Source organism: Spermophilus citellus, assembly GCF_964194105.1.
Source record: "Spermophilus citellus genome assembly, chromosome: 3".
NCBI lineage: Eukaryota > Metazoa > Chordata > Mammalia > Rodentia > Sciuridae > Spermophilus > Spermophilus citellus.
Genome location: NC_138184.1, coordinates 225,071,973 through 225,096,196, shown reverse-complemented (window position 1 = coordinate 225,096,196; position 24,224 = coordinate 225,071,973). Strand labels below are relative to the sequence as shown.

General features: G+C 47.4%; 2 protein-coding genes across 8 annotated transcripts in view; both read left to right on the top strand.

Moving 5' to 3' along the window:
* Positions 1–2,704: 2,704 nt before the first annotated feature.
* On the top strand, positions 2,705–22,331 carry ZNF746 (zinc finger protein 746). Of its 7 annotated transcripts, none has more exons than XM_081286695.1 (7): positions 2,705–3,055; positions 5,972–6,271; positions 6,359–6,485; positions 7,397–7,543; positions 17,764–17,955; positions 18,443–18,568; positions 19,614–22,331. In XM_081286695.1, exons 1-7 carry the CDS (start codon positions 3,032–3,034, stop codon positions 20,702–20,704), a joined length of 2,007 nt encoding a protein of 668 aa, XP_081142821.1. In that variant the 5' UTR covers positions 2,705–3,031; the 3' UTR covers positions 20,705–22,331. The 7 variants fall into 7 exon arrangements, with proteins under 7 accessions (XP_081142821.1, XP_081142824.1, XP_081142827.1 ...); XM_081286698.1 differs by having other exon boundaries at positions 2,706–3,055; positions 6,404–6,485; positions 19,611–22,331; XM_081286701.1 differs by having other exon boundaries at positions 2,706–3,055; positions 19,611–22,331.
* The window catches only part of ZNF777 (zinc finger protein 777), a gene marked incomplete at its 5' end in the record, with an annotated part of 46,455 nt that continues 43,275 nt past the window's right edge, over positions 21,045–24,224 (top strand). Inside the window, 2 exons of the mRNA XM_081283343.1 lie at positions 21,045–21,098; positions 21,380–21,480. Of these exons, the coding sequence (XP_081139469.1) occupies positions 21,045–21,098; positions 21,380–21,480 (155 nt within the window). The remainder of the gene's footprint in view (positions 21,099–21,379; positions 21,481–24,224) is intronic.

Here is a 24,224-nt window from a genome sequence, read left to right as displayed (position 1 = left end):
AAAAAAGTTAATGATGAAAGAGATTAGACTTGGTGATGTTTCTAGAATGATCTGTTCCAGTCTCCTCACCTTACACATGACACAGGGAGAGCCCTGGGAGGCTGGATGACTTGCTCAAGAACTTCAACCAGTTAATGGTGTTGAAAACCAGCCTCTACCTCAGAGCAAAGCCTGTCCAAGGAAGAGGCACCACCTTTGTCCTTGGAAAGACCCACAGAGCACTCCTAGGCACATATCCACCCTGCTGAGTTGTTTATCTACAAATAACAGGAGAGATCTGCTGTGCCAGGTGTCCCTGACTCAGTGAGGCTAGGTGAGGACCCACAACAACCCCCTAGCAGCCACCAATCAGCATGAGACAGGGAAATACCTGGGATGCCAGATGACCCTCCCAGTAGTTTATGGTGGTTGAAAACATGTTGGGAAACCATGTAGTTCAGCACATACTCCCCTCGTGGCCTAAACCAATCAGTTCATACGAATCCCCCTCTTTTGCTAGCCAATCACCCCTACCCAACTTGTTCCCGCCAGTGACTGTGCTAATCATGTTTTAGAGTTGTTTTATGATTTTCCCGCGGTGTGTGATGATTTGCTAAGAGATGCTATGATGTATGTGAAGTTTCTGCCTTCCCCAAGAGTATATAAAACTGCTGCAAACCCTGGGCTCTGGGCCTCTCAGTGTCACCAGTTGCTGTGTGCGCTCCGGGGGGACCAAGCTAGCTTGCAATCAACACCTCTTTGCTGCTTACATCGATCTTGGTCTCTGGTGGCCTTTTGTGGGGTCCCAAATTCGAGCATAACAGTGTAAACTTCAGGTCTGTATCCCAGGTCTCCATCCACCAGGATAAATAAGGCTTGGGTGTATCATAAAGTTCCTGCTGGCTTTTTCCATTTTAAATTCAGGACCTTATGGTAAGGCTTCAGGATGCCTCCCTTGCAATAACTATTACAGTTGTGTTGTCAGGGTTTTTCCTTAATATTTTCCCCCCAAATGATAAGGTTTCAGTTCCAAATATGGGTCCAGCCCTGGCAAAGGAGATGTGTTCATTGGGAGGGGAAGGAATAGATGGAAGAAGAACTCAAAAGAAAATAACAGTAAAAGGATTTGGGGGGGGGGGGGCTGGGAATGTGGCTCAGTGGCAGAGTGCTTGCCTAGCATGTGTGAAGCACTGGGTTCAATCCTCAGCACTAAATAAAAATAAATAAATAAAAGTATTGTGTCCAGGGGCTGGGGATGTGGCTCAAGCGGTAGCGCGCTCGCCTGGCATGCGTGCGGCCCGGGTTCGAGCCTCAGCACCACATACCAACAAAGATGTTGTGTCCGCCGAGAACTAAAAATAAATATTAAAAATTCTCTTAAAAAAAAAGTATTGTGTCCATCTACAACTAAAAAAATATTTTAAAAAATATTTTAAAAAATAAAAATAAAATTTTAAAAAGGATTGGGGTCAGATTCCAGAGCATTTGCCTAAGTGCCTGGGGGCAGCAGGTTGACTTAACTTTCAAGGATTTACTCAAAAGGCAGGGCTCCAGGCAGGAAATCCCTACACTTAGGGACAACCCCCTGGACCTGGGAGGCCTCAGGAAACCCCTGCATTAGCAAGGGAGAAAGGAAAGTCAGGCCTCCCCTAACAGCAAGGACTTCCCCCAGGACAGTTCCCTGGCCAATTCCATATTTATACACAAATAATGAATCTGGGATAAGACCCTCTCTTGCTGGCCCGGTGGGGTTCAGGCCAAAGAGAGAGGATAAGTATTGAGATCCCAGCTGCTGGACCACATGGTGAGCAGGTTCCTCCCTGGGGAAGTCCCCTGAGCACAAGCAATTGTGAAAGACAATACATACATCCAGGCCATTATGCGGAGGCCTCACACCGCATTCCTTCCCTCCGCTGCTCACCTTTACTGCTTAAGGAGTTTTCTCCCCCTGATAAAAATACATATTCTTTTAATTACAAAATAGAAACAAGAGTTGAAAAAAGTTAGATATATATGGCCTGTTGTCTCAATAATAAAGAAAAAATGTTTAGACTATGTTAATGTACACGCTTCCCAACCTGTTATGTATAAAATATCATGCATCTGACATACAAACATTACACGCATGCATGTGTGTACATCCCATAAACAGGGTGCACTGTATATGCCCAAGCTATTGTACACACGTTTTAAGACAAAATCGAATCATTCTGTACAGACTTCTCAATACATCATGAACGTCTTTCCATACCAAGTCCTTCGCCAAAATAATTTTAAATGGTGGCGTTGTGTCTCGTTTTTCCTTCCACTAAAGACATTTCCTATAATAAACATTATAGGAAGCCCCACGTGGCTGCCCACCGGGAAGTACCCAAGCCGTCTCCCCGCGGCTGGAAGTACGTGTCGCCTTTCAGAGCAAAGACAGACGGGAGCTACCGCTGTCCACCACACAAAGCCACGTCCCCGCGGCTCCCGCAGCAGCGCGAGTCCCCGGGCGATCGGGCCGCGGGCACCCGGGAGGCGCAGGGCCGAGGGAGGCCCGGGGCGGCCCCAGCTCGCGCCGGCCGGGCCCGCGCGGTGCCTCGAGCCGGGACGGGACTTTTAGCAACGAGTCCCTCGGGCCGGGCCGCGGGCGGCGGGCGTGACCCAGCGCGCGCCGGCCGCGAGTCCGCGGAGGGCGTCCGGGCCCCGGCCGGGGCGGGGGCGGCCCGGGGTCGCGGCCCCGCGGGGGGCGGGGCGGGGCGGGGCGGCGCGCGCTGCCGTTCGCCGCTCGGGCTGCAGGTGGGGCTGTGCGGCCGCGCTGCCTCCAGGAAGCCTCACGGGCCTTCGTCGGCCGGGCCGCGGCGCCGGCTCCCAGGATGCAGTGTGGACCGGCCGGGCGCTGACGGCGGCGGCGCGTCTGCGGGCGGAGCGGAGGCAGGCCGGCCACCGAGGAGCGCGGCGGGGAAGGCAGGGCCGGGCCGGCGCCGCCTGCCGAGAGGACCGGCGGCCGGGCCTTCGTGGGGCGGCGCGCGGCGGCGGCGACTTCCTCCGGGCCGGACAGCGCAGGGCCATGGCCGAGGCGGCCGCGGCTCCGGTAAGGGCGGCCCGCGCGCTCGGACGCGCGGCCTCAGGGCTCCGGGCGGCCCGGGCCCAGCTCACGGCGCCGCAGGCCCCGGGGAGGGGTTCCGGGGGCCGGGCCGGGCCGCGGGGCCTGGGGCTCGGGCGAGCGGGGCGCAGGGGCCGCCGGGGCCTACGGCGCCCGCCGCCCGGGCCCCGCACCGCGGGCCGAGCCAGGCAGGGGGAACCGCCGCCCCGCGCCGAGTTCCCGTAGCCTTCCGGAGCTTCCTGCCCCCGACCCGGCCGCTGTCCCCTTGGTCCCCGCGCCCCCCCTCCTGCCCGGGCTCCTTTTTCTGCCTAGAGCTCGGCCCAAGCTTCCCTCCCCCAGCTCCCCCCAGCGGCCTGGTGGCACCTGGGAGGTGTCCGGCGTCGATCCCGTAGACACTGAGCACCCACTATGTGCCCAGCTCGCTCCGGGCGGCGCGGGAGGGCTGCTGTGTTTGTCGAGCCAGACACTGCACCTAGCCCTGTTTAGGCATTATTTTGTCCTCAGTGCAGACCTATGGGGCAGGTACTGTTATTATCTCTGCCGTACAAAAGAAAAACCGGAGGCCCAGAGAAGTTAACTTGCCCATGATCACACAGCTAGAAAGTGTGGGGAGACAGTGGCTCTGTGTTCAAGGACCTGGTGTGTGCTGGGGAAGCAGACAGGTACACCGTAAGGATCGTGCAGAACAGAAAAGGGGGAGCGCAGTGTCCAGGTGGAAGCATACCGTGGGAATGCAGGAGCAGAAGCAGCGACCACCCTGGCCCAGTGTTTTGCTCTTCTGTGATTTGAACTGGGCTTTTGCGGGAGGCTAGTGTTTCATTAGACTGAGCTAGACCCAGGGAGCTTTCCAGGAAGGGAGGAGGCTCCGGCAAAGGCACAGACAGAAAGACCCCAGGAACAGAAAAAGAGTCCATGATCTTGGAAGAGATGACTTTAATAGGAGGCTGCAGAGAATTGGAAGGGATTGAAAGGCCTGGACTTTGTCATGTGGGTGGGAACCGCTGAGGGATTTGGCTGCTGCTTAGACCAGCAGCTCATCTTAAGTGGAGTTTTGGTTTCCCTGCTGGTAGCTAAGGCAGCAGGGCTACTTCACACTCCCACTAGTGAGGCTATGGACTTCAACAGAGCACAGTCCCCACCTTCCAGTAGTCACTCTGAAGGCCTCAGGTGGGGCTCCCAAGCCACATGAAAATGATAAGAAGACTGCACCATTGTTCAACTATCAAAGAGGAATGTCTTCTTAATGATGTTGGAGTTTGCACAGGTGCCCTTTTCATGCAACAGGAAGATTCTAACAGTGCATTTAGAACATAATGGGATTTCAGGGGACGGAAAGCAGGTGGTGAGGGGCAAGGACAATTTTGGAGTAGATTGTTGAAGTCTGGGATATATGGCAAGGTTGATCCCAAGGAGGAGTTGGAGGTGAAGGGAGGATTACCAAGCTCAGAGCCCAGCCAACCCCCAAAGCACCAGCAGGACTGCACCACACACTCCTTGAGAGCAGGGCCCCTCCCACGGCAGTCTTTCCCTGTCAAACATCCCTTTGCCCATCCATACTCCACCCTCTGAGACCAGCTGAAGTCCTACGTTAGTGAGGCCCAGAGTCCATCCTTTCAGACAGCCAGAGAACTTTTTTTTTTTAAATACCATCTGGGCAGGTTTTTTTTTGCCTCCTGTAGCACTCTCCTTTTGTCCCTTTTTCTGAGGTGTCCTTCCATGTTCTGATTCTCAAGAACACACTCCAAATTAATCCACATATGGTTCCTAGAAGTCACTTTATTTTGCAAGTAGTTGCCAACATTTTGCTTAGGAATGCTTTTCCAGAAAGTCATCCATCCATCTACTGTCACCAGAAAAAGCCTCCATAACATGACTCCTCCCTGCCTCAGACCGTAGTGGGCAGATAGTCCACAAATGTGTGCTTCCTTCATGGTCCCCATCTGCTAGTCGGTCAAGCCTCTGTGTGGCCATTTCCATTGACAGGGAAGCTCCATATCTTTTGACTTTTGCTGCACATTTAAAAGTATGACTTTTAAAAGTATGACTAACGTCCAGTCTCTAATAGAGCCGTGTGCTCTATCTTCTGCTATCTTCTATATTCTGCTCGGTGTCTATCTTCCTCACCAGACTCAAGGGCACATCACTCATTTCTTACAGCTACAAAAAGGTCTTGAGACTATCATTTTTACATTGGGAAAGGTAGGAGCCAGGAGAGAAAGAGAATCTCAGGAGGCTCAGGTAGTGTGAAAAAAATCCAACTAGCTTAATGAAGTTGCAGTAATGGTAATCCTAGCTTGCAAGGAGTGAGGGACAAGATCAGATTGTCTTGGAGAAAGGGGAATTGGCCATTAGATTTTTCTGTCTTGTTAAAAGGGGACAGGAGGTGCTTTAAAAAAAAGAATTGAGCAACACTCTTGTTTGTGTGGTTTCAGTGGAACAGCTGGGGGTTTTTTGCTGGGTCATCGGCAGTACAGTTCCTGTGGGTGCCGGGAGTGCAGGCTGGGCTCTAGTAAATCTGCAGTTTACCATTTCTCCACTAAAACACCCCAGCAATGCTAAGTCACTGTTTACTTTGCAAAATCACACTGAGCGCCTGCTGTGTGTCGAGCACTGTGCTGTGAAAAGCTGCAGTGCGCCTCCAAGGCCTCATGGTGTCTGCCCTGCAGGAAATGGCCAGATAGGGTGGTGAGCCTCAAGATGGGATTCTGCGCCACAGCCACGGGCCAGATCTGAGATTCCCAAAGGAGGTGATCTCCAGGTTGAGATCTGGCACATGAGACAGGAGATTCCCACTTCCCATAGACAGGGGCTCCCTGCTCTCAGCCTGCCTCTCCCATGCCTAGGGAGATGGGGTCATAGATACAGTGAATGCAATGAGTGACGCTGGTTTCTCATTTTTGAAAGATTTCTCCATGGACAATGGCAGCTACAATTCAGGCCATGGAGAGGAAGATCGAATCGCAGGCTGCCCGCTTGCTTTCCCTAGAAGGTCGAACAGGGATGGCTGAGAAGAAGCTGGCTGATTGTGAGAAGACGGCCGTGGAGTTCGGCAACCAGCTGGAGGGCAAGTGGGCCGTGCTGGGGACCCTGCTGCAGGAGTACGGGCTGCTGCAGCGGCGGCTGGAGAATGTGGAGAACCTGCTGCGCAACAGGAACTTCTGGATCCTTCGGCTGCCCCCTGGCAGCAAGGGGGAGGTCCCCAAGGTAGCCTTTGGGTGCCCTGGAGTTGGGAGCCCTCGGGGCTGTGTCTGTAAGTGTGTGGGTGAGCGAGTGTGACACTTGTGGTTCCAGGTGCCCGTGACCTTTGATGATGTGGCCGTGTATTTTTCCGAGCAGGAGTGGGGCAAGCTGGAGGACTGGCAGAAGGAGCTCTACAAGCATGTGATGAGGGGCAACTATGAGACACTGGTCTCCCTGGGTAAGGCCTGGCACTCCCTTCTCTGTCAAGTGGATTTTATAAGTCCCCAGTCTCTTTCTGCTGGTTGTTTTCATCTCAGTGACATGTAAACCCCTAGATACTTTGAGCAAGGGAGTTGTCTTCCTCCTCCTAAAGATGATGCTAGTGATAGTCAGACTCCCCCTTCTGCCTGGTGGAGTGGCAGAGTGAGGAAGATGAAGGTCCCTTTCCTAACAGGGCCTAGACTGTGGACATAACTGCTGAGATGTAGATTGCAGGAACTCCTCTGCTCTAAGGTCCAGTCTCTAATTGACCACATATTGAAGAGGACTTGCTTTACCTTCTCTTGCAGAGCTTTTGGCCTTTATGTGATAATTCTTCAGGGTCCATAGAGAATAGGACAGATCTTGCTTCCTACAGCAAGCATTTTCCCCTGCCCAAAGCCTTGCTGTCCCAGACTTAAGGGTCACTGCCTGGGAAGGGCCTGGATTCTGCCTCCTGGGCCCATTTCCAGCTCAAGATGAGCTCTCTGTGACCTCAGAATAAAGGGCGATGAGGTGTCCTTGGTGAGGAAGGGAATGGGCACAGGCGTGCTATTGCGCTCTAGAGTGCAGACGTGAGCTGTTGGCTCCTGTGGAGGCTTTATGCCCAGCACTGCTGACACAGGGCCAGGTAACTCTTTGTTGGCTGGGGCTGTCCTTTGTGCTGTCAAATGTTCAAACCAGCCCTGCCCTGTGCCCAGCAGATCCCAGCAGCACCTCTCCTAGACTATACAAGATGATCAAGCTTTCTAGCAAAGTTGCCCACCTTTGAGAACCATTGCTCTGTACCAACCCAGACATTTAATTTCCAGACCTTTTTTGATTTTCCAGCTGCCTTTCCCTTGCTCTGATGGGAACATGGCCAAAGCTAACCTTCCTGTCTTTCCTCAGACTATGCCATCTCCAAGCCTGAAGTCCTCTCCCAGATTGAACAAGGCAAGGAGCCCTGCACCTGGCGTCGTGCTGGCCCCAAGGTTCCAGACGTTCCTGTGGACCCCAGTCCAGGTGAAGGGTGGGAGAAGGCCAGGGAGACACCAGGTGATTGGATGAAAGCAGAAAAGTAGCGGGCTAGGGATGCTAATTGCTTGTTTCCAGAGAGACGGGAGAAACATGAGATCGGTGTGTGAAGTCTGCCTTCTGTAGTCGATCTATAACCTCTAACCTACTCAGCTGGCACTCTGGAAGCTAGTGCCTTCCACATAGAAACGGGCAGACCAGCCAGCCAGCCACATGGAATGATGGGAAGAGAGTAGAGGATTTGGGCAGAGAAAGGAAGAATCTGTTGAACACAGAATTCATCCAGAGCTTTGCAACATCCACTGGCTGCCTTTAAGTCTATTCCCAGCTGGACAACGGAATTCTGTTGGCAAGCTGTGTGGTCCAATGTTATAAAATTCATGAATTTATTTAAGGTGAATGTGAATGCTCAACACTGTGTGACTCAGAAGTCTTCCTGTGGCCAACTCATGTGCACTATTTGTGTCTTATGTGTTTGTTGCTTCATCTCAGTTAAATTTTCATTTTATCAAAGGCAAAAGCACATACAGAACTGACCTTGTGACCAGCTTCTGCTAATGCACTCAGTGGTTTACTTTAGCAATATATTTTGAAAGTCTTCTAGGTGCTGAGGACTGTGCTGATGGTTGAAGTATAGAAAGGTGACCAGGAGCAGAGCACTATCCACATGGAACAACTACAGGTCACAGGCAGTCTCCAGCTTCCACATCTGGGTGGGGGGTTCATGTGGCTGGTTTTATTTTATCTGTAACACTTGCAGGGCCTTCCCAAGCTCCCACACCATCATTAATTAAGAGCGAACGAGAGCCCGGAGGGACCCCAGTTGCCATCAAAACCCCTCCAGCACTCAGATTCCCATTGTCTGATAGGAGTCCCATGTGGCCCTTCAGTGCAAGCATTAGGGAGGACCCCTACTGTCCCCCACCCTCATCCGGCCTGTCCCTTCCTCTGTCAGGCTTCATGTCCCTTTTTCTTTGTCTTCTATGAATTCCTCCACAGTGCTTAGCAAGTCCTGCTGGATCCTGAGTGTTCCTGCCTGTTCTTGCTTCTCTGCAGTTCTCTTGTCCTCTTCCCCATGTCCCTCTGACACTGGGCTTACAGGAGGAGGTATCCTGCTCCTCAGTTTTGCCCCTCTGCTGGCTTCCCTTCCCTGTTCTGTAAACCCTGCCCCAGGTGCTCAGGTCTCTCAGATCTCTGAGGATCCCCCTTTCCACCTTGTCACTCTTTCTGCCTTCACTCTTGGCGATGGCAGCATCCACATGGAGGGTCCTTGGCTCTTCTCTGCCCCACACGGTCAACCTTTGACTGCCGATGACAGTTACAGCACCCCTCCTAACCTCCCCCTGCCATCCATCTTTCCAGTTCTCTCTCTCTCTAGAGCCTGAGTGCCCTGGGCCCTTAACCTCAGGAAGCTGTGAGCCCTGAACCCTCCCACCTTCTCTCCATCCTGGCCCATCCTCCCTTCCCTCTGTGGCCATCTGCAGTGGTCCCCTTCATACAGCCTCAACTCTCTGTTCCTCCTCTGTTCACTGTACCCATCTGGCAGAAGCACAGTTCTGGGGAAATCTGCCTGCCTGTTGTGCATCTGCGCCCATGTACCTGTCTGCAAGCCTGCTACTGGTCTCACCTGATTCTCCCAACCAGCAATGTCAAGTGAGCACCCAGCATTGCCCAGCAATCCCTGGCATCACCTCACTAGGCCAGAGATTGGCAAACTGTGGCTCTTGGGTGAAACCTAGGCCAATTGTTCCTATGGCCCACATTCTTCATAAGAATGATTTTTGTTTTAGTGCTAGGGATGAGCCCAGGAGTGCTCAGGCACACTATCCTCTCTGCCATTGCCACGCCGCTTTCCTGATGGTTACCACAGATTCTTTTTGAGCAGCTATGAAGCACCTGTTTTCTCACATCTTTGCCCACTTTACATCATTTTTTACCAGTTGGATGGAGGCACAGTGGTTTCTTGGTTTAATTTGTATTTTCCCGACTGTTAATGAAGTCGGGCATCCTCTTCACAAGGTGATGTGGTTTCTTCTGTGAATTGTTTTTTTTCCTGTTTTTTCTACCCAGTCCTTTTTCACTTTTGTATTGATTCTGGACATCCTTGTTTGTGTTCTAGGTGCTGATCCTCATCCACTATGCGCATTACATTCATCTGCCCCTAATCTGGCAGATCTTTGAGCTCTGCAGTTCTTCTGTGGACGTGTTGATTTTTGGTAGGCGCACCTGCCAGTCTGTTCCTTTATGACCTGTGCTTTTTCTTTGTGGCTATCCTTGCCCTTCCTCATCCAAGGTCAGAAAGGTGTTCTTTTATATTTTCTTATAAAACTTTTAAAGTCTTGCTTTCCAAATTCAATTCTTCAGTCCATTCTAGAATTAATATTTGTATAGGCTACAAGGGAAAATTTACATGTTTTCCCCACAAAGATGTCGACTTTTCCAGCAATTTGCCAAGTGTCTTGTCCTTTCTCCATTGGTTTGTAGCACAGCTTCTGTCTTGAGCCAGGGTTTCATGTGTGCTTGAGGCTGTTCCTGGGCTCTGTGGTTTCTGTTGGTCCTCTCTAGGACCCTCTCTCAGCTTCATAATATGCCTCACAATCTAGCAAACCAAGCATTCCCTGCTTATTCTTCAAGGTTTTTCTTGGCTATTCTTAGATCTTTGCTCTTCTGTATGAATTTCAGAATATTCATGTCAAGTTCTCAAGAAAATCCTGTTGGAATTGCATTTACAATTTAATGTTAGGGAATTGCTACCATTAAAATTTTGAGCTTTGGGCTGGGGTTGTGGCTCAATGGTAGAGCGCATGTCTAGCATGGGTTTGATTCTTAGCACTACATATAAGTAAATAAAATAAAGGTCCATTAACAACTAATAAAAATATTTAAAAAAATATTGAGCCTTGCTCTTCATGGGAACACTTACCAAAGATTTCTCTTTTTGGTTGAATAAGGTTTTACAATTTCTCCTGATAGTTACAGTTTCTCTCCTAAGTCAGATTTGTAGAATTGATTACATGTTTTATGGTTGTTACTGGGTCAGGTATGCTATTGGCTTGGGTTTAGTGAAAGAAAATGTGTTCTCTCATTAGGCAAAGAGAAATATCTATTTAGAGGCTCTTGGATTTGTTACATATACAATTACATCCTCCACAGTAGGGCACCTGTCATCTCTGATTTTGATTTTGTTTTTGTTTTTTGTTTGTGTAACAGTCTGGCTAGGACATTGAAGAATAGTAGAATGATAGCATCCTCATCTATGGATGACATATATTTCTAGAGTTTCCACATGAAGTTTGAGTTTTTTCCATAGACATTTGAAGATTCTCTTAGTTTAAAGGCATGTCCTTCTGCTTGTGGCTAGCCAACAGTTTTTATTATGAATAAATGTTATATTGTGCCAAATGCTAGATTTTTTTCCCCTCTTTTTAAATAGTGCCTAGGTTTTTTTGTTACTCTGTATTATACATAATAGTAAATAAAACTCACATAATGGGTGGAGTGCTAGTCAACACAGTTCCCAGTATCCAGCACACAAAGAGCCCGGCCAGAGCCTTCAGAGCCCATCATGCCTCCCCGACCACAGTCCCTGCCTTCCTCTTGCGGATTAATAGAAAATTCAGAAACAGAGCTCATCAGCCGTTTGCTTTCTTTACATTTTTATTTCCTCTGTACATATTCCTAAGTAACATTGTTTAGTTTTTGCCTGTTGAACTATTTATGAATGGAGTCTTATCGCGCATGTTCTTGAGTTTGCTTTTCCCACCTGACATCATGCGCCTGAGTGTCTGTGTTGGCGTAGTGCAGTTGTAGTTCATTCATTTTCATGACTTTCACCACTTCATAGTTTTCTGTTTTATGACTATAACACATTTTTTCCTTCTACTGTTGGTGGGTGTTTGTGTTCTTTCTTTCTTTTACTTCAAGACAATGCTGTTGTGAAAATTCTTGTGTATATATAAAAGTCCCTAGATACTGACATGGGTATAGACCCAGGAGTGCCGGGTTGTAGGAGAGGTGGTGTGCTCACCGTCACCTGGTAATGACAAAGTGTTTCTGAAGTGGGGATACCAGTCAGCACCCTCCCCAGCAGGGCCTGGGGATTCCTATCATATCTTATTCTCACTGGCTTTGAAATGCCATTTCCATTCTGCCCATCTGGTGGAAGTTGAAATAGTCGAAAAATTGTGATTTAAATTTGCATTTTCAAAATTAGGAAGCTTCAGCATTATATCCGTTATTTATTTTCTTGTGAAATGTCTTTTGTCCACTTTTCTTTAAATTCGTAAGAGTTCTTTACATATTCTGGATATGAATCTTGCTGTCAGTTGTGGTGTTGATGGTAGGTTTTTCTGTTTATGCTTCCTCGTGTTGCTGGGGATGGAACCCAGGGCTGCGTGCTGCGCACCAGCCTGTGGTATAATTTAAAGTGCAGATGCTTTTCACTTCCGTATTCTTGGATCTTCTAGTCTTTTGCTTTATGGTTCATGCTTTGTATGTCTTCTCCAGTTAAGAATACTGTCCAACCAAGAGGTCATAATACACGTCTCATTTCCTACCAGAGGTTTTCTATTCTTGCCTTTCATGTGCAAGTTCTTTTTTTTTTTTTTTTTTTGAGTGAGAGAGAGAGAATTTTTTTTTAATCTTTATTTTTTAGTTTTCGGCGGGCACAACATCTTTGTTTGTATGTGGTGCTGAGGATCGAACCCGGGCCGCACGCATGCCAGGCGAGCGTGCTACCACTTGAGCCACATCCCCAGCCCTCATGTGCAAGTTCTTAATCCGATAGGAATGGATTTTGTGGTGATCTGAGGGAGAGCCCTGGTTCTTTATCACTAGCCCTTTGTTCTCATTTTTCCTTTGCTATTTAGAGAAACTTTCAAATTACCTCATCAAGCACCATGAAAAATCCAGTCCGGGTTATGGTTGGAGTTGACTTCAATCTACAAAACATTTGGGAGAAAATTGACCTTTCACTCTACTGAGTCGTATCATCCTTGACTATCCTCAGTCCCTCCATTTCTGTGATGTCTCAATGAAGGTTTATAATTTTCTCCCAAAAAGTAGGTTGAGGGTGTAGCTCAGTGGTAGAATGCTTGCATATCATGCTTTCAGCCCTTGGTTCAATCCCCCACACTGCAGAAAATAAAAATAGATCATTTTCTCCCAACAAGGTCTACACATTCTTTTGTCAGTTATATTCCTAGGTTGTTTTTGTTTGTTTGTTTCTTTGTTTGTTGTTGTTCAGTCTCTGTGGTCAGTGGTGTCTTGTTTTTACTTGGGGGCAGGGATCACCATTCCTTGCAGCTGCAGCTTAATCAAGGTGCCATCGCCATCCCCCTGCCCTTCCTCAGTCCAATTGCCTGCTGCCCCCAGGGATAGGTGCCCTCTGCTGCTTTGCAAGGGACAGGCTCTATGCTGGCCCAGGTTACTTCTGATTTTAGGGTCAGCATGAAGAATTCCTTCTGCACAGATAAAAACTACATCCTAAATTATCACTAATAAAAGTAGCTTAGCTTCACTGGCCTTCCTCATTTGTTTTCTCAGTTTAAGAGCCACAACAGGAAAGAAAATAGTAATTGGTCAGCTCCCTCAAAATCCTAATAGTAAAAAAAAAAAAAAGGCAGTTGTGTTATTTATTGATATTTCTATACAGGAACCTTGCTAAAATTCTCATTGGCACTAATAACTTTTCTAATAATTATCTAATGGTTTTCAGATTTTCCGAAAAGTTAATCATATCATCTTTGAGAAATAAGACTATTTTTTTTTCAAATCTTTATGGTTTATTTTTCTCTTATTTTATTGGGCAGAGAAATCCCAGGAAATCCTTAAATAGAAGTGATGATAACAGGTGTCCTATGGATTCATGATTTTAAAGAGAATAATTTTTAATTTTTCACAGTGAGAATAACATTTACTAAATGTCTCATTTACAAATCCCCTTTATCAGGCTGAAGAAGTCTCCCCCATTTCTGACTTGCTAGGTATTTCCAACAGGAGTGACTGTAATTTTTTTAAAATTTTTTATCTTATTTATTCTAATTTGTTATGACAACAGAATGCAATTCAATTCATATTACACAAATAGAGCACAATTTTTCATGTCTCTGGTTGAACACAAAGTACAGTCACACCATTGGTGTTTTCATATATGTACTTAGGGTAATGATGTCTGTCTTATTTCACCATCTTTCCAACCCCCAGTGACTGGAATTTGTAGAATGCTTTTTATTTTCTTCTTGGTGTTTATTGAGATGATTATATAATTTTTCTCTTTAACTCTCTAATAAGGTCAATTATATTATTTCCTAATGTTAAGCCAATGTTGTAATCCTGGAGTAAACCTAACATAGTCATGACCTTTATATACATTTCCAGACTTGTCATGATCGTTTTGCTTAGGACTTTGCATCTTTGTTCATGAGTGAAGTAAGCTCATAATTTTCCTTTTTCAGACTGTCTGCATTATATAAGCTCTGATGTAGGCCCTCTGTTTTTATTTTCAGGGAGTTTGTGTAATGTTGGAATTTTCTACCCTTGAACATTTAGTAGAAAATCCCAATAAAGTCACCTGAGCCTCCAGTTTTCTTTGTAGGGGACATTTTGACTATCCATTTAATTTATTTTAGTTATTAGACTATTTAGTGTTTCTATTTTTTCACTGGTTATTTTGGAAAGTTGTAATTTTTCTAGGAATTTGTCTGTTTCCCTGGGATTTTCTGATTACTTGGAATGACATCTGTAATGCCTTGTTGTCTTTCTAACCTCTGCTGCATCCAAACTGCCTCCCCTTTTCCATTCTCCATTTGGTTCCTGATGCCGTCTCCTTTCCTCCTGATATGCTTGCTGGAGATGAACTGGTCTAATTTCCTCTTCACTGGACCAACTTCATGCTCTCAGTATTCTGTCCTTGTTTTCCCTTTTAGTAATTTATACTCTGATATTTGTCATTGTCTTCTACTTTTTAAAGGATTTTGTTGGTGGTGTTATTTCTTTCCTAACACCTTGCAGTAACTGCTTAGCCTATTAATTTGCAGCTTTTATTAAGAGCACACAAAGCTGTAGAAGTCCTCTGTGCCATGGTGCCTGCAGCCCATGTGTCTGGATAGATAATATTCTTCTCTACTGGGTCCAGTTATCTTCTAATTGTCATTGTGATTTTTCCTGAGACCCTTGGATTATTTAGAAAGCAATGCTTGTTTGTTTGTTTTAAATTTTAGTAAATATGAGGAGTTGAAGACTTCTAACTTAATTGTATTATCATTAAAAAAGACAGTGTGTAAAATATTCATCTTTTAAAATTTGCTGAGATTTGTTTCATAAACTGGAGTGTTCTTTTTTCTTTCTCACTATGTGCTTGAGAAGCATGTATGCTCCCTGTATTTGGTTTCTACTTGTGTCCATTTGATCAGGTTTGCCAAGTGTTGTTTAGTTGTTCTATGACCTTTAGTTGGTGATATTTACCAATTATGAAAAATATGTATCAAAATCCCCCACCGTGAGGGCAATCTGTCCATTCCTCTCCAGAGTTCTTTTAGTTTTACTTTATTATTTATTCTTAAAGTCAATTTCTTCTAAGATATGTAGCTATATCACTTTGTGTTGTTAATTCTGGCTTAGTTTATCTTGTATTCTGTGATATTGCTTTCTGCATCCTTCTGTACAGGTGTGAGTTTTCTGGTAAACAGCATATTTCTATGTTTTTTGTTTATTTACAGACTGATAGTCTTTGCCCTTTAACTGTCCAAAATTATAGCCACCAGCTACAGGTAGCTATTGAGCACTTGAAATGGGCTGTAAGGACAAAATGTAGACCAGATTTTGAAAACTATGTGCAAAAAAAAAAAAAAAAAAGATGTATATGAAGGATGTGTGTATAAAACTATATAAGGTATCTTATTTTGTATTGATTGTATGTTGAAATAGCATTTTGGACATATTGGGGTGAATCCTTCCATCTGTTTCCTCAAGATTTTACAATGCAGCTACTGAGCCCCTCTGCCAGTTGCCTGTCCAGTGGGACCCTACTGCTCCAAATCTTTTCCCTGGTCATGGTGGCTTTTGTGTGTGGATCCTTGCTGCCTTTTTTAGAGGAAGCTTTAGAATTTTTCTTTGTGGGGAGTTATTTTTGTGGGTATGTTGGTAATGAACTTTCAGTTTAAGTGTACTTATATATGGATCTATTTCTGTCTGAAAAAATCTTTATTCTATCCCTGTTTGAAAGACAGAATTCTGGTCTATTATTTTCTCTTAGCCTTGTGAGACTGTCGCTTTGCAGAAGTCAGCTGTTGATCTTGCAGGTAATCTGTCTTTTTTCTCTGCCTGCTTTTAATAAGGCTTTGTCTTTGAGAATTGGCAGTTTCACTGCAGTACCTTTACGTTGGACTTATGTTTCTCCTGCTTCAATCCGTGATATTTTCATCAGTTCAAGGAAATTAGCAATGTTCTCTCTTTGAATATTGTCTTGCCCCTTTCTCTCCAATCTTTTATTCGTGAGGTTTTCATCTTTGCCTCTATAATCTCTCTTTATATTTTCAGCTCTATCCCCATGCTGAGGTCTGAGCATCACTGCCAGGAGTATTCTTCCCCACACAGCTTGGAGCCAAGGACAGGGCAGGCAGTGCCCTGAGTGGCAGTTTGGGCTTGGGTTGTAAGTTTAGTCTGCTGGGAATGTTGCCAGTTGGGTGGTGGGGTGTCTCCAGCCAGCTGACCCCCACACACACACCTGACCCTAGACCTGCCACACTCCTTCCCTAATGGGAGCATGCCACTCAGACCTGGGCAGGAGCTGGATGTCCTCCATTCTAATTTACTGTAGAAACTGGGGCTTTCTTAGTTTCTGGCCTCTGTTTGTTTTCCTTACTTTATTTGTAAGTCATCCATACTTTGATTTTTTTTTTCCTTTTTCTTATTTTTATACTATACCCAGCATTTTTATTTTTAGCTGTCCCAGTCTGGAAGGAGTTTCTCTGTTTCTCTGCACATCTAGCCAGCCATATGCCAGAAAGAAGACTTGATGCTGCTTTTACATCTGTTAAGATGATCATATTGTCTTTGCCATTACTGTTAACTTTGTGAATTATATTACCATATTTTCTAGTCTCATCTTATCCTTGATAAACCTGATTTGCTCATAAAGTGTTATCTCTTTTTCTATTTTGAAAATACATTATGGGATTTGATTTGTAATTCTTTAATTTAGAATCTTTCATATGTGTTCATAAATGAGATTATTTTATACATTTTTTCATATACATTAGTTTGTATAATCAAAATTATAATAGCTTCATAAAAGGAGTTAACAGATATTTTCCTCTCAGCTTTTTCTTTTTCTCTTTTTTTTTTTTCTTTCTTTTTTTTTAACTCAAAGGCACTTTACCACTAAGCCAGCCTTTTTATTTTGAGACTCGGTCTCACTAAATTGCTGAGACAGTATTTGAACTTGTGATCCTGCCCCAGCCTCCCAAGTTGCTGAGATTACAGGCAAGCACCACCTTGCATGGCTTTCTCAGCTTTTTGAAGATATTCCGTTATCTCTGATGTCCTGATTATTGTAGTAAATCTGCCTTCAGGCTGAATGCTATTGTTTTCTCCTTAGTGCTTTTTAAGATTTTTTTCTTTGTTTTTGCTGTTATTTCATTTTACTTGAATGTTGTCCGTTTATTTATTTGTGTTTATTTTCTACTTTGGAACCCATAGTTTTATGAACCCTTTAAACTATGGGTTCATAATGCCTTCAAGTTTGGAAAATTCTCAGCCATTCTTTCTTTACCTACTTCCATTTGCCCCTTTCTTTGTTCTCTACTTCTGAAATTTCTACCACCGGTTGTTAGAACTTCTTATTCTATCCTTCATGGCTCTTAACTTCTCTTTCGTACTTTCTATTTCTTTATCTCCAGTGCTTTGCTCTAGGTTATGTCCCCAGATCCATTTTCCAATTCATGAATTTTCTCTTCAGCTGTGTTCAGACTGCTAAGCCATTTATTGAGTTTCTAATTTCCACAACTGCTTTTGAGGTTCAGTTTTATCTGTCACTCCTGTGTTTTAAGTGAAAGCAGGACTTCCCAGAGCAGCTCAGACTTCCTCATGGACTAGCTCCAGTCCAAAGTCCCTACTTGCTATTGCCTTCTTTCCCATCAGACTCTTTGCTGTTGAACCTGTGTAAGGCCAATGTGTCCATTTCCTTGTCTGCATATTTATGAGCTCAGGGCCAAGGGACTCACACACTCTCCCTTTCCTAGGCTCTGGGCCCCCTGTTCCTGCCCCTGACCTTCTGATGCAGATCAAGCAGGAAGGCGAGCTCCAGCTGCAGGAGCCACAGGCACTGGGCGTGGAGGCCTGGGCATCCGGGCAGCCAGATATTGGGGAGGAGCCCTGGGGCCTCAGCCAACTGGACTCTGGGACAGGAGACATCTCCACAGACGCTACCTCAGGTGAGTGGCTAAGACAGAGCAGTAGACACAGGAATGAGTTGTAGAAACTGAGGGCAAGAACTGGGGGAGGTTCCTGAGAGGCTGTGGGGAGCTATGGTCTCTCAGAACTTCTGGTCTGACTAGTATAGAAGTTTGCCTTCCTTGAGGAAGGGTCTGGACTGAAGCATATCTCACAGGCCCTCTGGGGGTTGGTGACACTGTTCCTGAGTGTTCTTCTGGCCTAGCAGATTATCTAGGCCAACACATGCCTGCTTTTCCTGTCTCCAGCCTCAGGCAGTGACATCAACAGCTGCCTCTTGGAAAAGGGCTCCTTCTCAGTGACATCTGAGCTTCCCCATGCTCTGATATCAGAGAGGCTGGGTTGTCATGATCATTCAGAAAAGTCCTTGTGGGGCTCTTGGGGTTTAGCTGCCCTCCCCTCCACAGTTTTCTTCTGCTCCCCGTACCCTTCCTGCCCCTGACCATGGCTCTGGTCTCTTCATTGCAGGCGTCCATTCCAACTTTCCAACCACTATCCCACCCACTTCCTGGCAAGCAGATCTCCCTCCCCACCATCCTTCATCGGCATGCTCAGACGGGACACTGAAGCTCAACACAGCAGCCTCCACAGAAGGTATGGGGGTGGCGAGAGAGGAAGCGGGTGCCTCCACTGGGAGCCCTGTTTATTGGTGAGGTACCCTGACCTTTGGGTGTCTGTGATCTCATGACTATTTTAATTCTGAATTCTGTTTTTTATCTCCTCCAAATGCTTAGGCTTGAGCAGTCTTTCCTGGCAGTATCCATGTTTTAGACCATTCTCTTTCATGTGGTGTTAAGCAGTCTATGCTAATGTTCTGATTTCTTGAAGGACAGACCTCCTCTCCAGACTCACATGGCTCCTCTGGCATAGAAGCAAACAAAGCCAAAACCACTTCTTAGGTATTGGCCCTTCCAAAGACAGGTGTCTGAAGGCCAGAATTGGGAGCATCACTTACCAAACTTATGTATTCGTTTTTTTCTTCTGTTATGCTACCTCAAGTTATAATTTCTGTCATCTTAGCACCCACCAAAATATGTTAAAAGCCAAGGTCCCTGGTATAAAACCTTGGAATGTGAAATTACAGTACTTTATATACATTCCTACTCATTCTCTACTCATTCTCTAATATTCTCATCATTAACTGGGTGACTACTTCTTGGATGTGTTATCTTGCTTAATCCCCTGACATCTGACATTCACAGAGGAGCTGCTGGTTGGAAACATGCCTGATGTCCACAGCTGGTACAAGCAGAGCCCAGTCTCAGATTTATCTAAACCTGTGCCTATTCCTTTGCCCCTTGGGCAGTAGCCTCCTTTGGTCAGAATTCCTTTTCTTAGGAAAGTTCATGATTAGCCTTAACAGCCAAAATGAAAACAAAAGCTGGGGGGGGGGGGGCAGATCTGGGGGTTGCCTTGCTGTGGCAAAGGCACTAGGACACAGTGTCCTCTGGGTCATGAGATAGCCTCACCACCATGGTGGAGTGCTCTGCAGAGTCTGGTCCTGAGGCTTGGCCAGGAGGGCCCAGAGTAGCATCCCAAGGACTAAATAGATGCTGTGCTTCTAAATGAAAGCATCAGATCCTTAATTCCTCAAGAGTAAGGGCCAAGATGATATGTGCCTTTCTGTCTTTCTCAGCAGATGTAAAAATTGTGATCAAAACAGAAGTCCAAGAGGAGGAGGTGGTGGCCACACCTGTGCATCCTACCGACTTGGAGGCCCATGGGACTCTATTTGCACCAGGCCAAGCCACAAGGTTTTTCCCTAGTCCTGTCCAAGAAGGAGCCTGGGAAAGCCAGGGTAGTTCCTTTCCTGGCCAGGACCCCGTGTTGGGGCTGCGTGAGCCGGCCAGGCCTGAGAGGGACATGGGAGAGCTCAGCCCTGCAGTGGCCCAGGAGGAGACCCCTGCGGGGGACTGGCTCTTTGGTGGGGTCCGGTGGGGCTGGAATTTCCGGTGTAAACCTCCGGTGGGCCTGAACCCAAGGACCGTGCCAGAGGGGCTGCCTTTCTCCTCCCCAGACAATGGAGAGGCCGTCCTGGATCCCAGCCAGGCCCCGAGACCCTTCAACGAGCCCTGTAAATACCCTGGCCGGACGAAAGGCTTCGGCCACAAACCCGGCCTGAAGAAGCACCCTGCAGCGCCCCCGGGAGGTCGGCCCTTCACCTGCGCCACCTGCGGGAAGAGCTTCCAGCTGCAGGTGAGCCTGAGCGCGCACCAGCGCAGCTGCGGCCTGCCAGATGGCGCGGGCACAGCCACCAGCACCGGCACGGGTGCGGGCACGGCCACCTCAGGGGGCGGCAGCGCGCGGGACGGCAGCGCGCTGCGGTGCGGGGAGTGCGGCCGCTGCTTCACGCGCCCCGCGCACCTCATCCGCCACCGCATGCTGCACACGGGCGAGCGGCCCTTCCCCTGCACCGAGTGCGAGAAGCGCTTCACAGAGCGCTCCAAGCTCATCGACCACTACCGAACGCACACAGGCGTGCGGCCCTTCACCTGCACCGTCTGCGGCAAGAGCTTCATCCGCAAGGACCACCTCCGCAAGCACCAGCGCAACCACGCCGCGGGGGCCAAGGCGCCGGCCCGCGGGCAGCCGCTCCCGCCCCTGCCCACCGGGCCCCCCGACCCCTTCAAGAGCCCCGCCGCCAAAGGACCCTTGGCTTCCACAGACCTCGTGACCGACTGGACTTGTGGCCTAAGCGTCCTAGGACCCACTGATGGTGGCGACCTGTGAACACCCCCACTACCATAGCCCCCGTGGGCTAAAATGTACAAAGTCCTGAGTGCAGACAGCAGGGTGGCGTTGAAAGCCTAGAGGCAGAAAGGGAGACTGGCAGAACCAAATTCCCACATTGCTGAACTGATCACTGGAACAAGAGGAACGCTCCACCTCTAGACACAGTAGGATTCTGATTGTGAAACTGCATACCGTAGTAGAATTTCAAGTAATTTAACTGCAAACCCGGTTTTTGTTCTTGTTTCTTTTTTAATTCTTGAGGAAAAAGCTGGAAAACAGTAGCAGCATCAGTTGAGATCCTGTCGTGCACTTTTGTTTTTCAGGGTGTGTGTCCGCCATGTCTCCTGAGTCTGATGGCAGTGCTGGGAGGATGGTGGGTGGGGTCCTGGAGGTGAGGAGGGCCCTGGATACCCCTGGCCCCAGGACTTCTAGGGATTGGTCTCCAGACAGCACAGTCTGTGGGAGTTGACTCACCAGTCTGCCTGGGCAGCAGGTCTGGGCCTTGGACTCCTGGGCCTGGGCAAAGAAGGGTACAGGACCTGGAACCCCAGCTTCCACTCAGCAGGAAGGACCAGACCAGGAGAGTCAAGGCAGTGGTCAGCTTGCCTGCCTCTTGAAAGGCCCCTAAGCACTGGCCTGGCTTTTCCCTATTCTGCACCATGCCATCTGCAGTACTGTCCTAGAGCACTTGACAACATCCCCGGGGGACTCCTGGGCCCCATCAAGGAGAGCCATGTGGAGCTGTCAGGCCTGGAGGAGGTGAAGAGCCAAGGGTGAGCGTGGAGCCCTCACATCTGGTTATGCAGAGCCAGGCCTGGAGCCAGCGGCCCAGACCCCAGATGCTTCTGGTGTGCTGCCCCTCCTATAGTGTCTCATTTCCAGAGTACTTGCACATCACATCTCACTTGATCATACCTGACTTTGGGAAGTAGCAGGACAGGTACTTGTTTCTTTATAGAAATGAGGAGATGAAAAGGGCTCAAAGGGGGCATATCTCAGCCTCTTGCCATTGAATACACAATGTGTGCCAGGAGCCAGGAAGAGCCACAGCTGGGACACAGTTCCTCCTGAAGCCTTAGTTTAAGGGAGAAAAGGTTTTGGGTTTTGCCCTCTGAAAAGACTTGTCCCACACCCAGTGAGTCAGATCCTTAGGCCTCAGAGGAGTATCTGGCTCCACAGCCTTCGAGAACCTGGCCTCTTTGGTGTGTGTGCTCATTCACACACTAGGGCTGCTCAGGAGGCAACCTGGGAGGCTGGTAACATGTGAGTGGCTTGCTCAGTCCCACCTCAAAAGTCTTCAAAGTGGAATTAGAAATGGGCCCAGATTTCTTGTCCACCGTAGTGCTATCCCCACCACACACATATCCATTCCTGGTTTTTGAAGCAGCCTTTGGTCCTCTTGCCCAAAAGGGTTCCTGCCTCTCTTAGCAAGGAAAGGCCATGGCATCCATTCATTCACTCTGTCCTGCATTTTATTAGGAATAGACTAGTTAAGAAAAATGTTTCTATGTACTGTATATTTTGTACCTGTTTACACTTCTAATATTGATATAACTGATATTTTGAAAAATAAATGAACAGAAAACATCCTGTTAAAATAAAACCTAAGCAGCACCAAGGCAGTTTGGTGGGTTCCATTCTTAGACCTGTGTCTTTGTTGCTAACCACGTCCGCCAAGGGGCTGTCTGTCCACTTCCTCAGCACCCTCCTTGTGCGCTTAGTCACCTTGAGCCCCCAAGAGGTAACTATCTTTGAGAACTAGGAATGGGAGGTCCCCAAGAAATTTGATTCCTTGGAGATAAACTGGCATTGGGAGGACAATCAAATCACACTGCATCAGAAAATAAACATGGCTTATGCAATTTAGTTTAATTTGACATTATACATGCAAATAAGAAGTCTAGGAGGAAAGATGCAGAATATCAAAGAAATAGATGTTGGCTATTTTGTCCTCATCTTTTCTTGGCTGGGTGGGAGGCAAAGGACAAGTAGTGTGCCTATGGTATAATCGTAGTCTCAGAATGAAGTCCCTCTAAGTGGCATTTAACTCAGGCTCCTACCGACCAGACTTGTTAACATCTTGTCTCCTGTCTTTGGTCTTTTTCATTTTGGTCATAGATTTTTGTTTTGTTTGTATAGTGGTAGTTGGACAGCATGCCTTTATTGTTTAGTTTTTATGTGGTGCTAAGGATTGAACCCAGTGTTTCACACATGCCAGGCAAGCTACAGCCTCAGCCCCATAGTTGTGTTTTTTTTTTTTTTTTTTAAGAAAATGAAATGCAAAATTTTCTTTCATTTTTGTGCAAGAGTCAGATGCAAACATGATGGCCCTTCCAGCCATGGTGGAGCGGGGTTATACCAGCCGGACCCCTCTCCTGGCCCAACTCCCTTGTTGGACATGCCCTGTGCTTGGGCCGGCTGGGGCTTGCCCTCCAAGTCTGCCTTGCTCCTCACACTCACCACTCGCCAGGTGCAGGATTCAATGTCATGCCCGGAAGCCCCCATCTTGGTTCCCAAATGGAATCCTCAGTCTTGGGTTTGGGTTCACCTCACCACGTCAGAACTTCAGACATCCAGGAGGAGGTGGGAGATCAGGCCTTGCCAGGAGGAACTGTACTGCCCCACCATGGGGACCGCCAGCCTAGAGCACAGCCATTCTTCCTGGGTCCATCCGCCCCTGCTGTTAAACTGCCACACTCACCCAAATATGTCTTGTGGTTCCAGAGGTCAGAAGTCCAACTGAGTCTTTTGGAGCTAAAAATAGAGGTGTCAGTAAAGCTGTATTCCTGCTAGAGTCTCCATGGGAGAATCTGCACCCTCATGTTTTCCAACTTTTCAAAGCCACCTGCATCCCTTAGCTCATGGCCCCTTCCTCCAAAGGGAACCACAACTTCTGCTTGCCTTGCCGCATCCCCTTTTTCTGATTTTGCCTCCCTCTCATAAAGACCTTTTGATTACATTGATCCTGCCAAAATAATCTCTCCCTCTCAAGATCCTAGTTTTTCTTGGGGGAGAGGGGGATGCTAAGCAAACACTGAGCCACATCCCTGGCCTAACATAACCACATCTGCAAACTCCATTCTGCTATGTGAGGTAACACATTCACAGGCTCTGGGGATTCAGTGATATCTGTGGGGACTCCCAGTCATTCCTTGTCTCAGCAACCCTCTGTTATTAAGATACTTATCTGCTGCCTGCCTTCTCTTAATATCTACCTTCAGTTTCTTACAATTTTGTTCTCTTATTCCTGATGCCTCCAAAGATGGCCCCATCCCTTCTCATTCTTCCCATTGTTAGGTGACAGCACTTCATCATTGTCACATTCACAGATGGATTGAGACAAGACGGGTCAAGCCACACTCCACCCCTTTCAATAGCATCAAGATCTCTAAAGATCGTCCTGGCCACTTTCAGCTATGATTCTTCTCCATCCTCCGTTGGACATTCTTCCACATCACTGAAGGTTTGCGGGAGGCCTTGGAAAATCCTCAAGTCTATTGCTCTATCCCCTTGATCC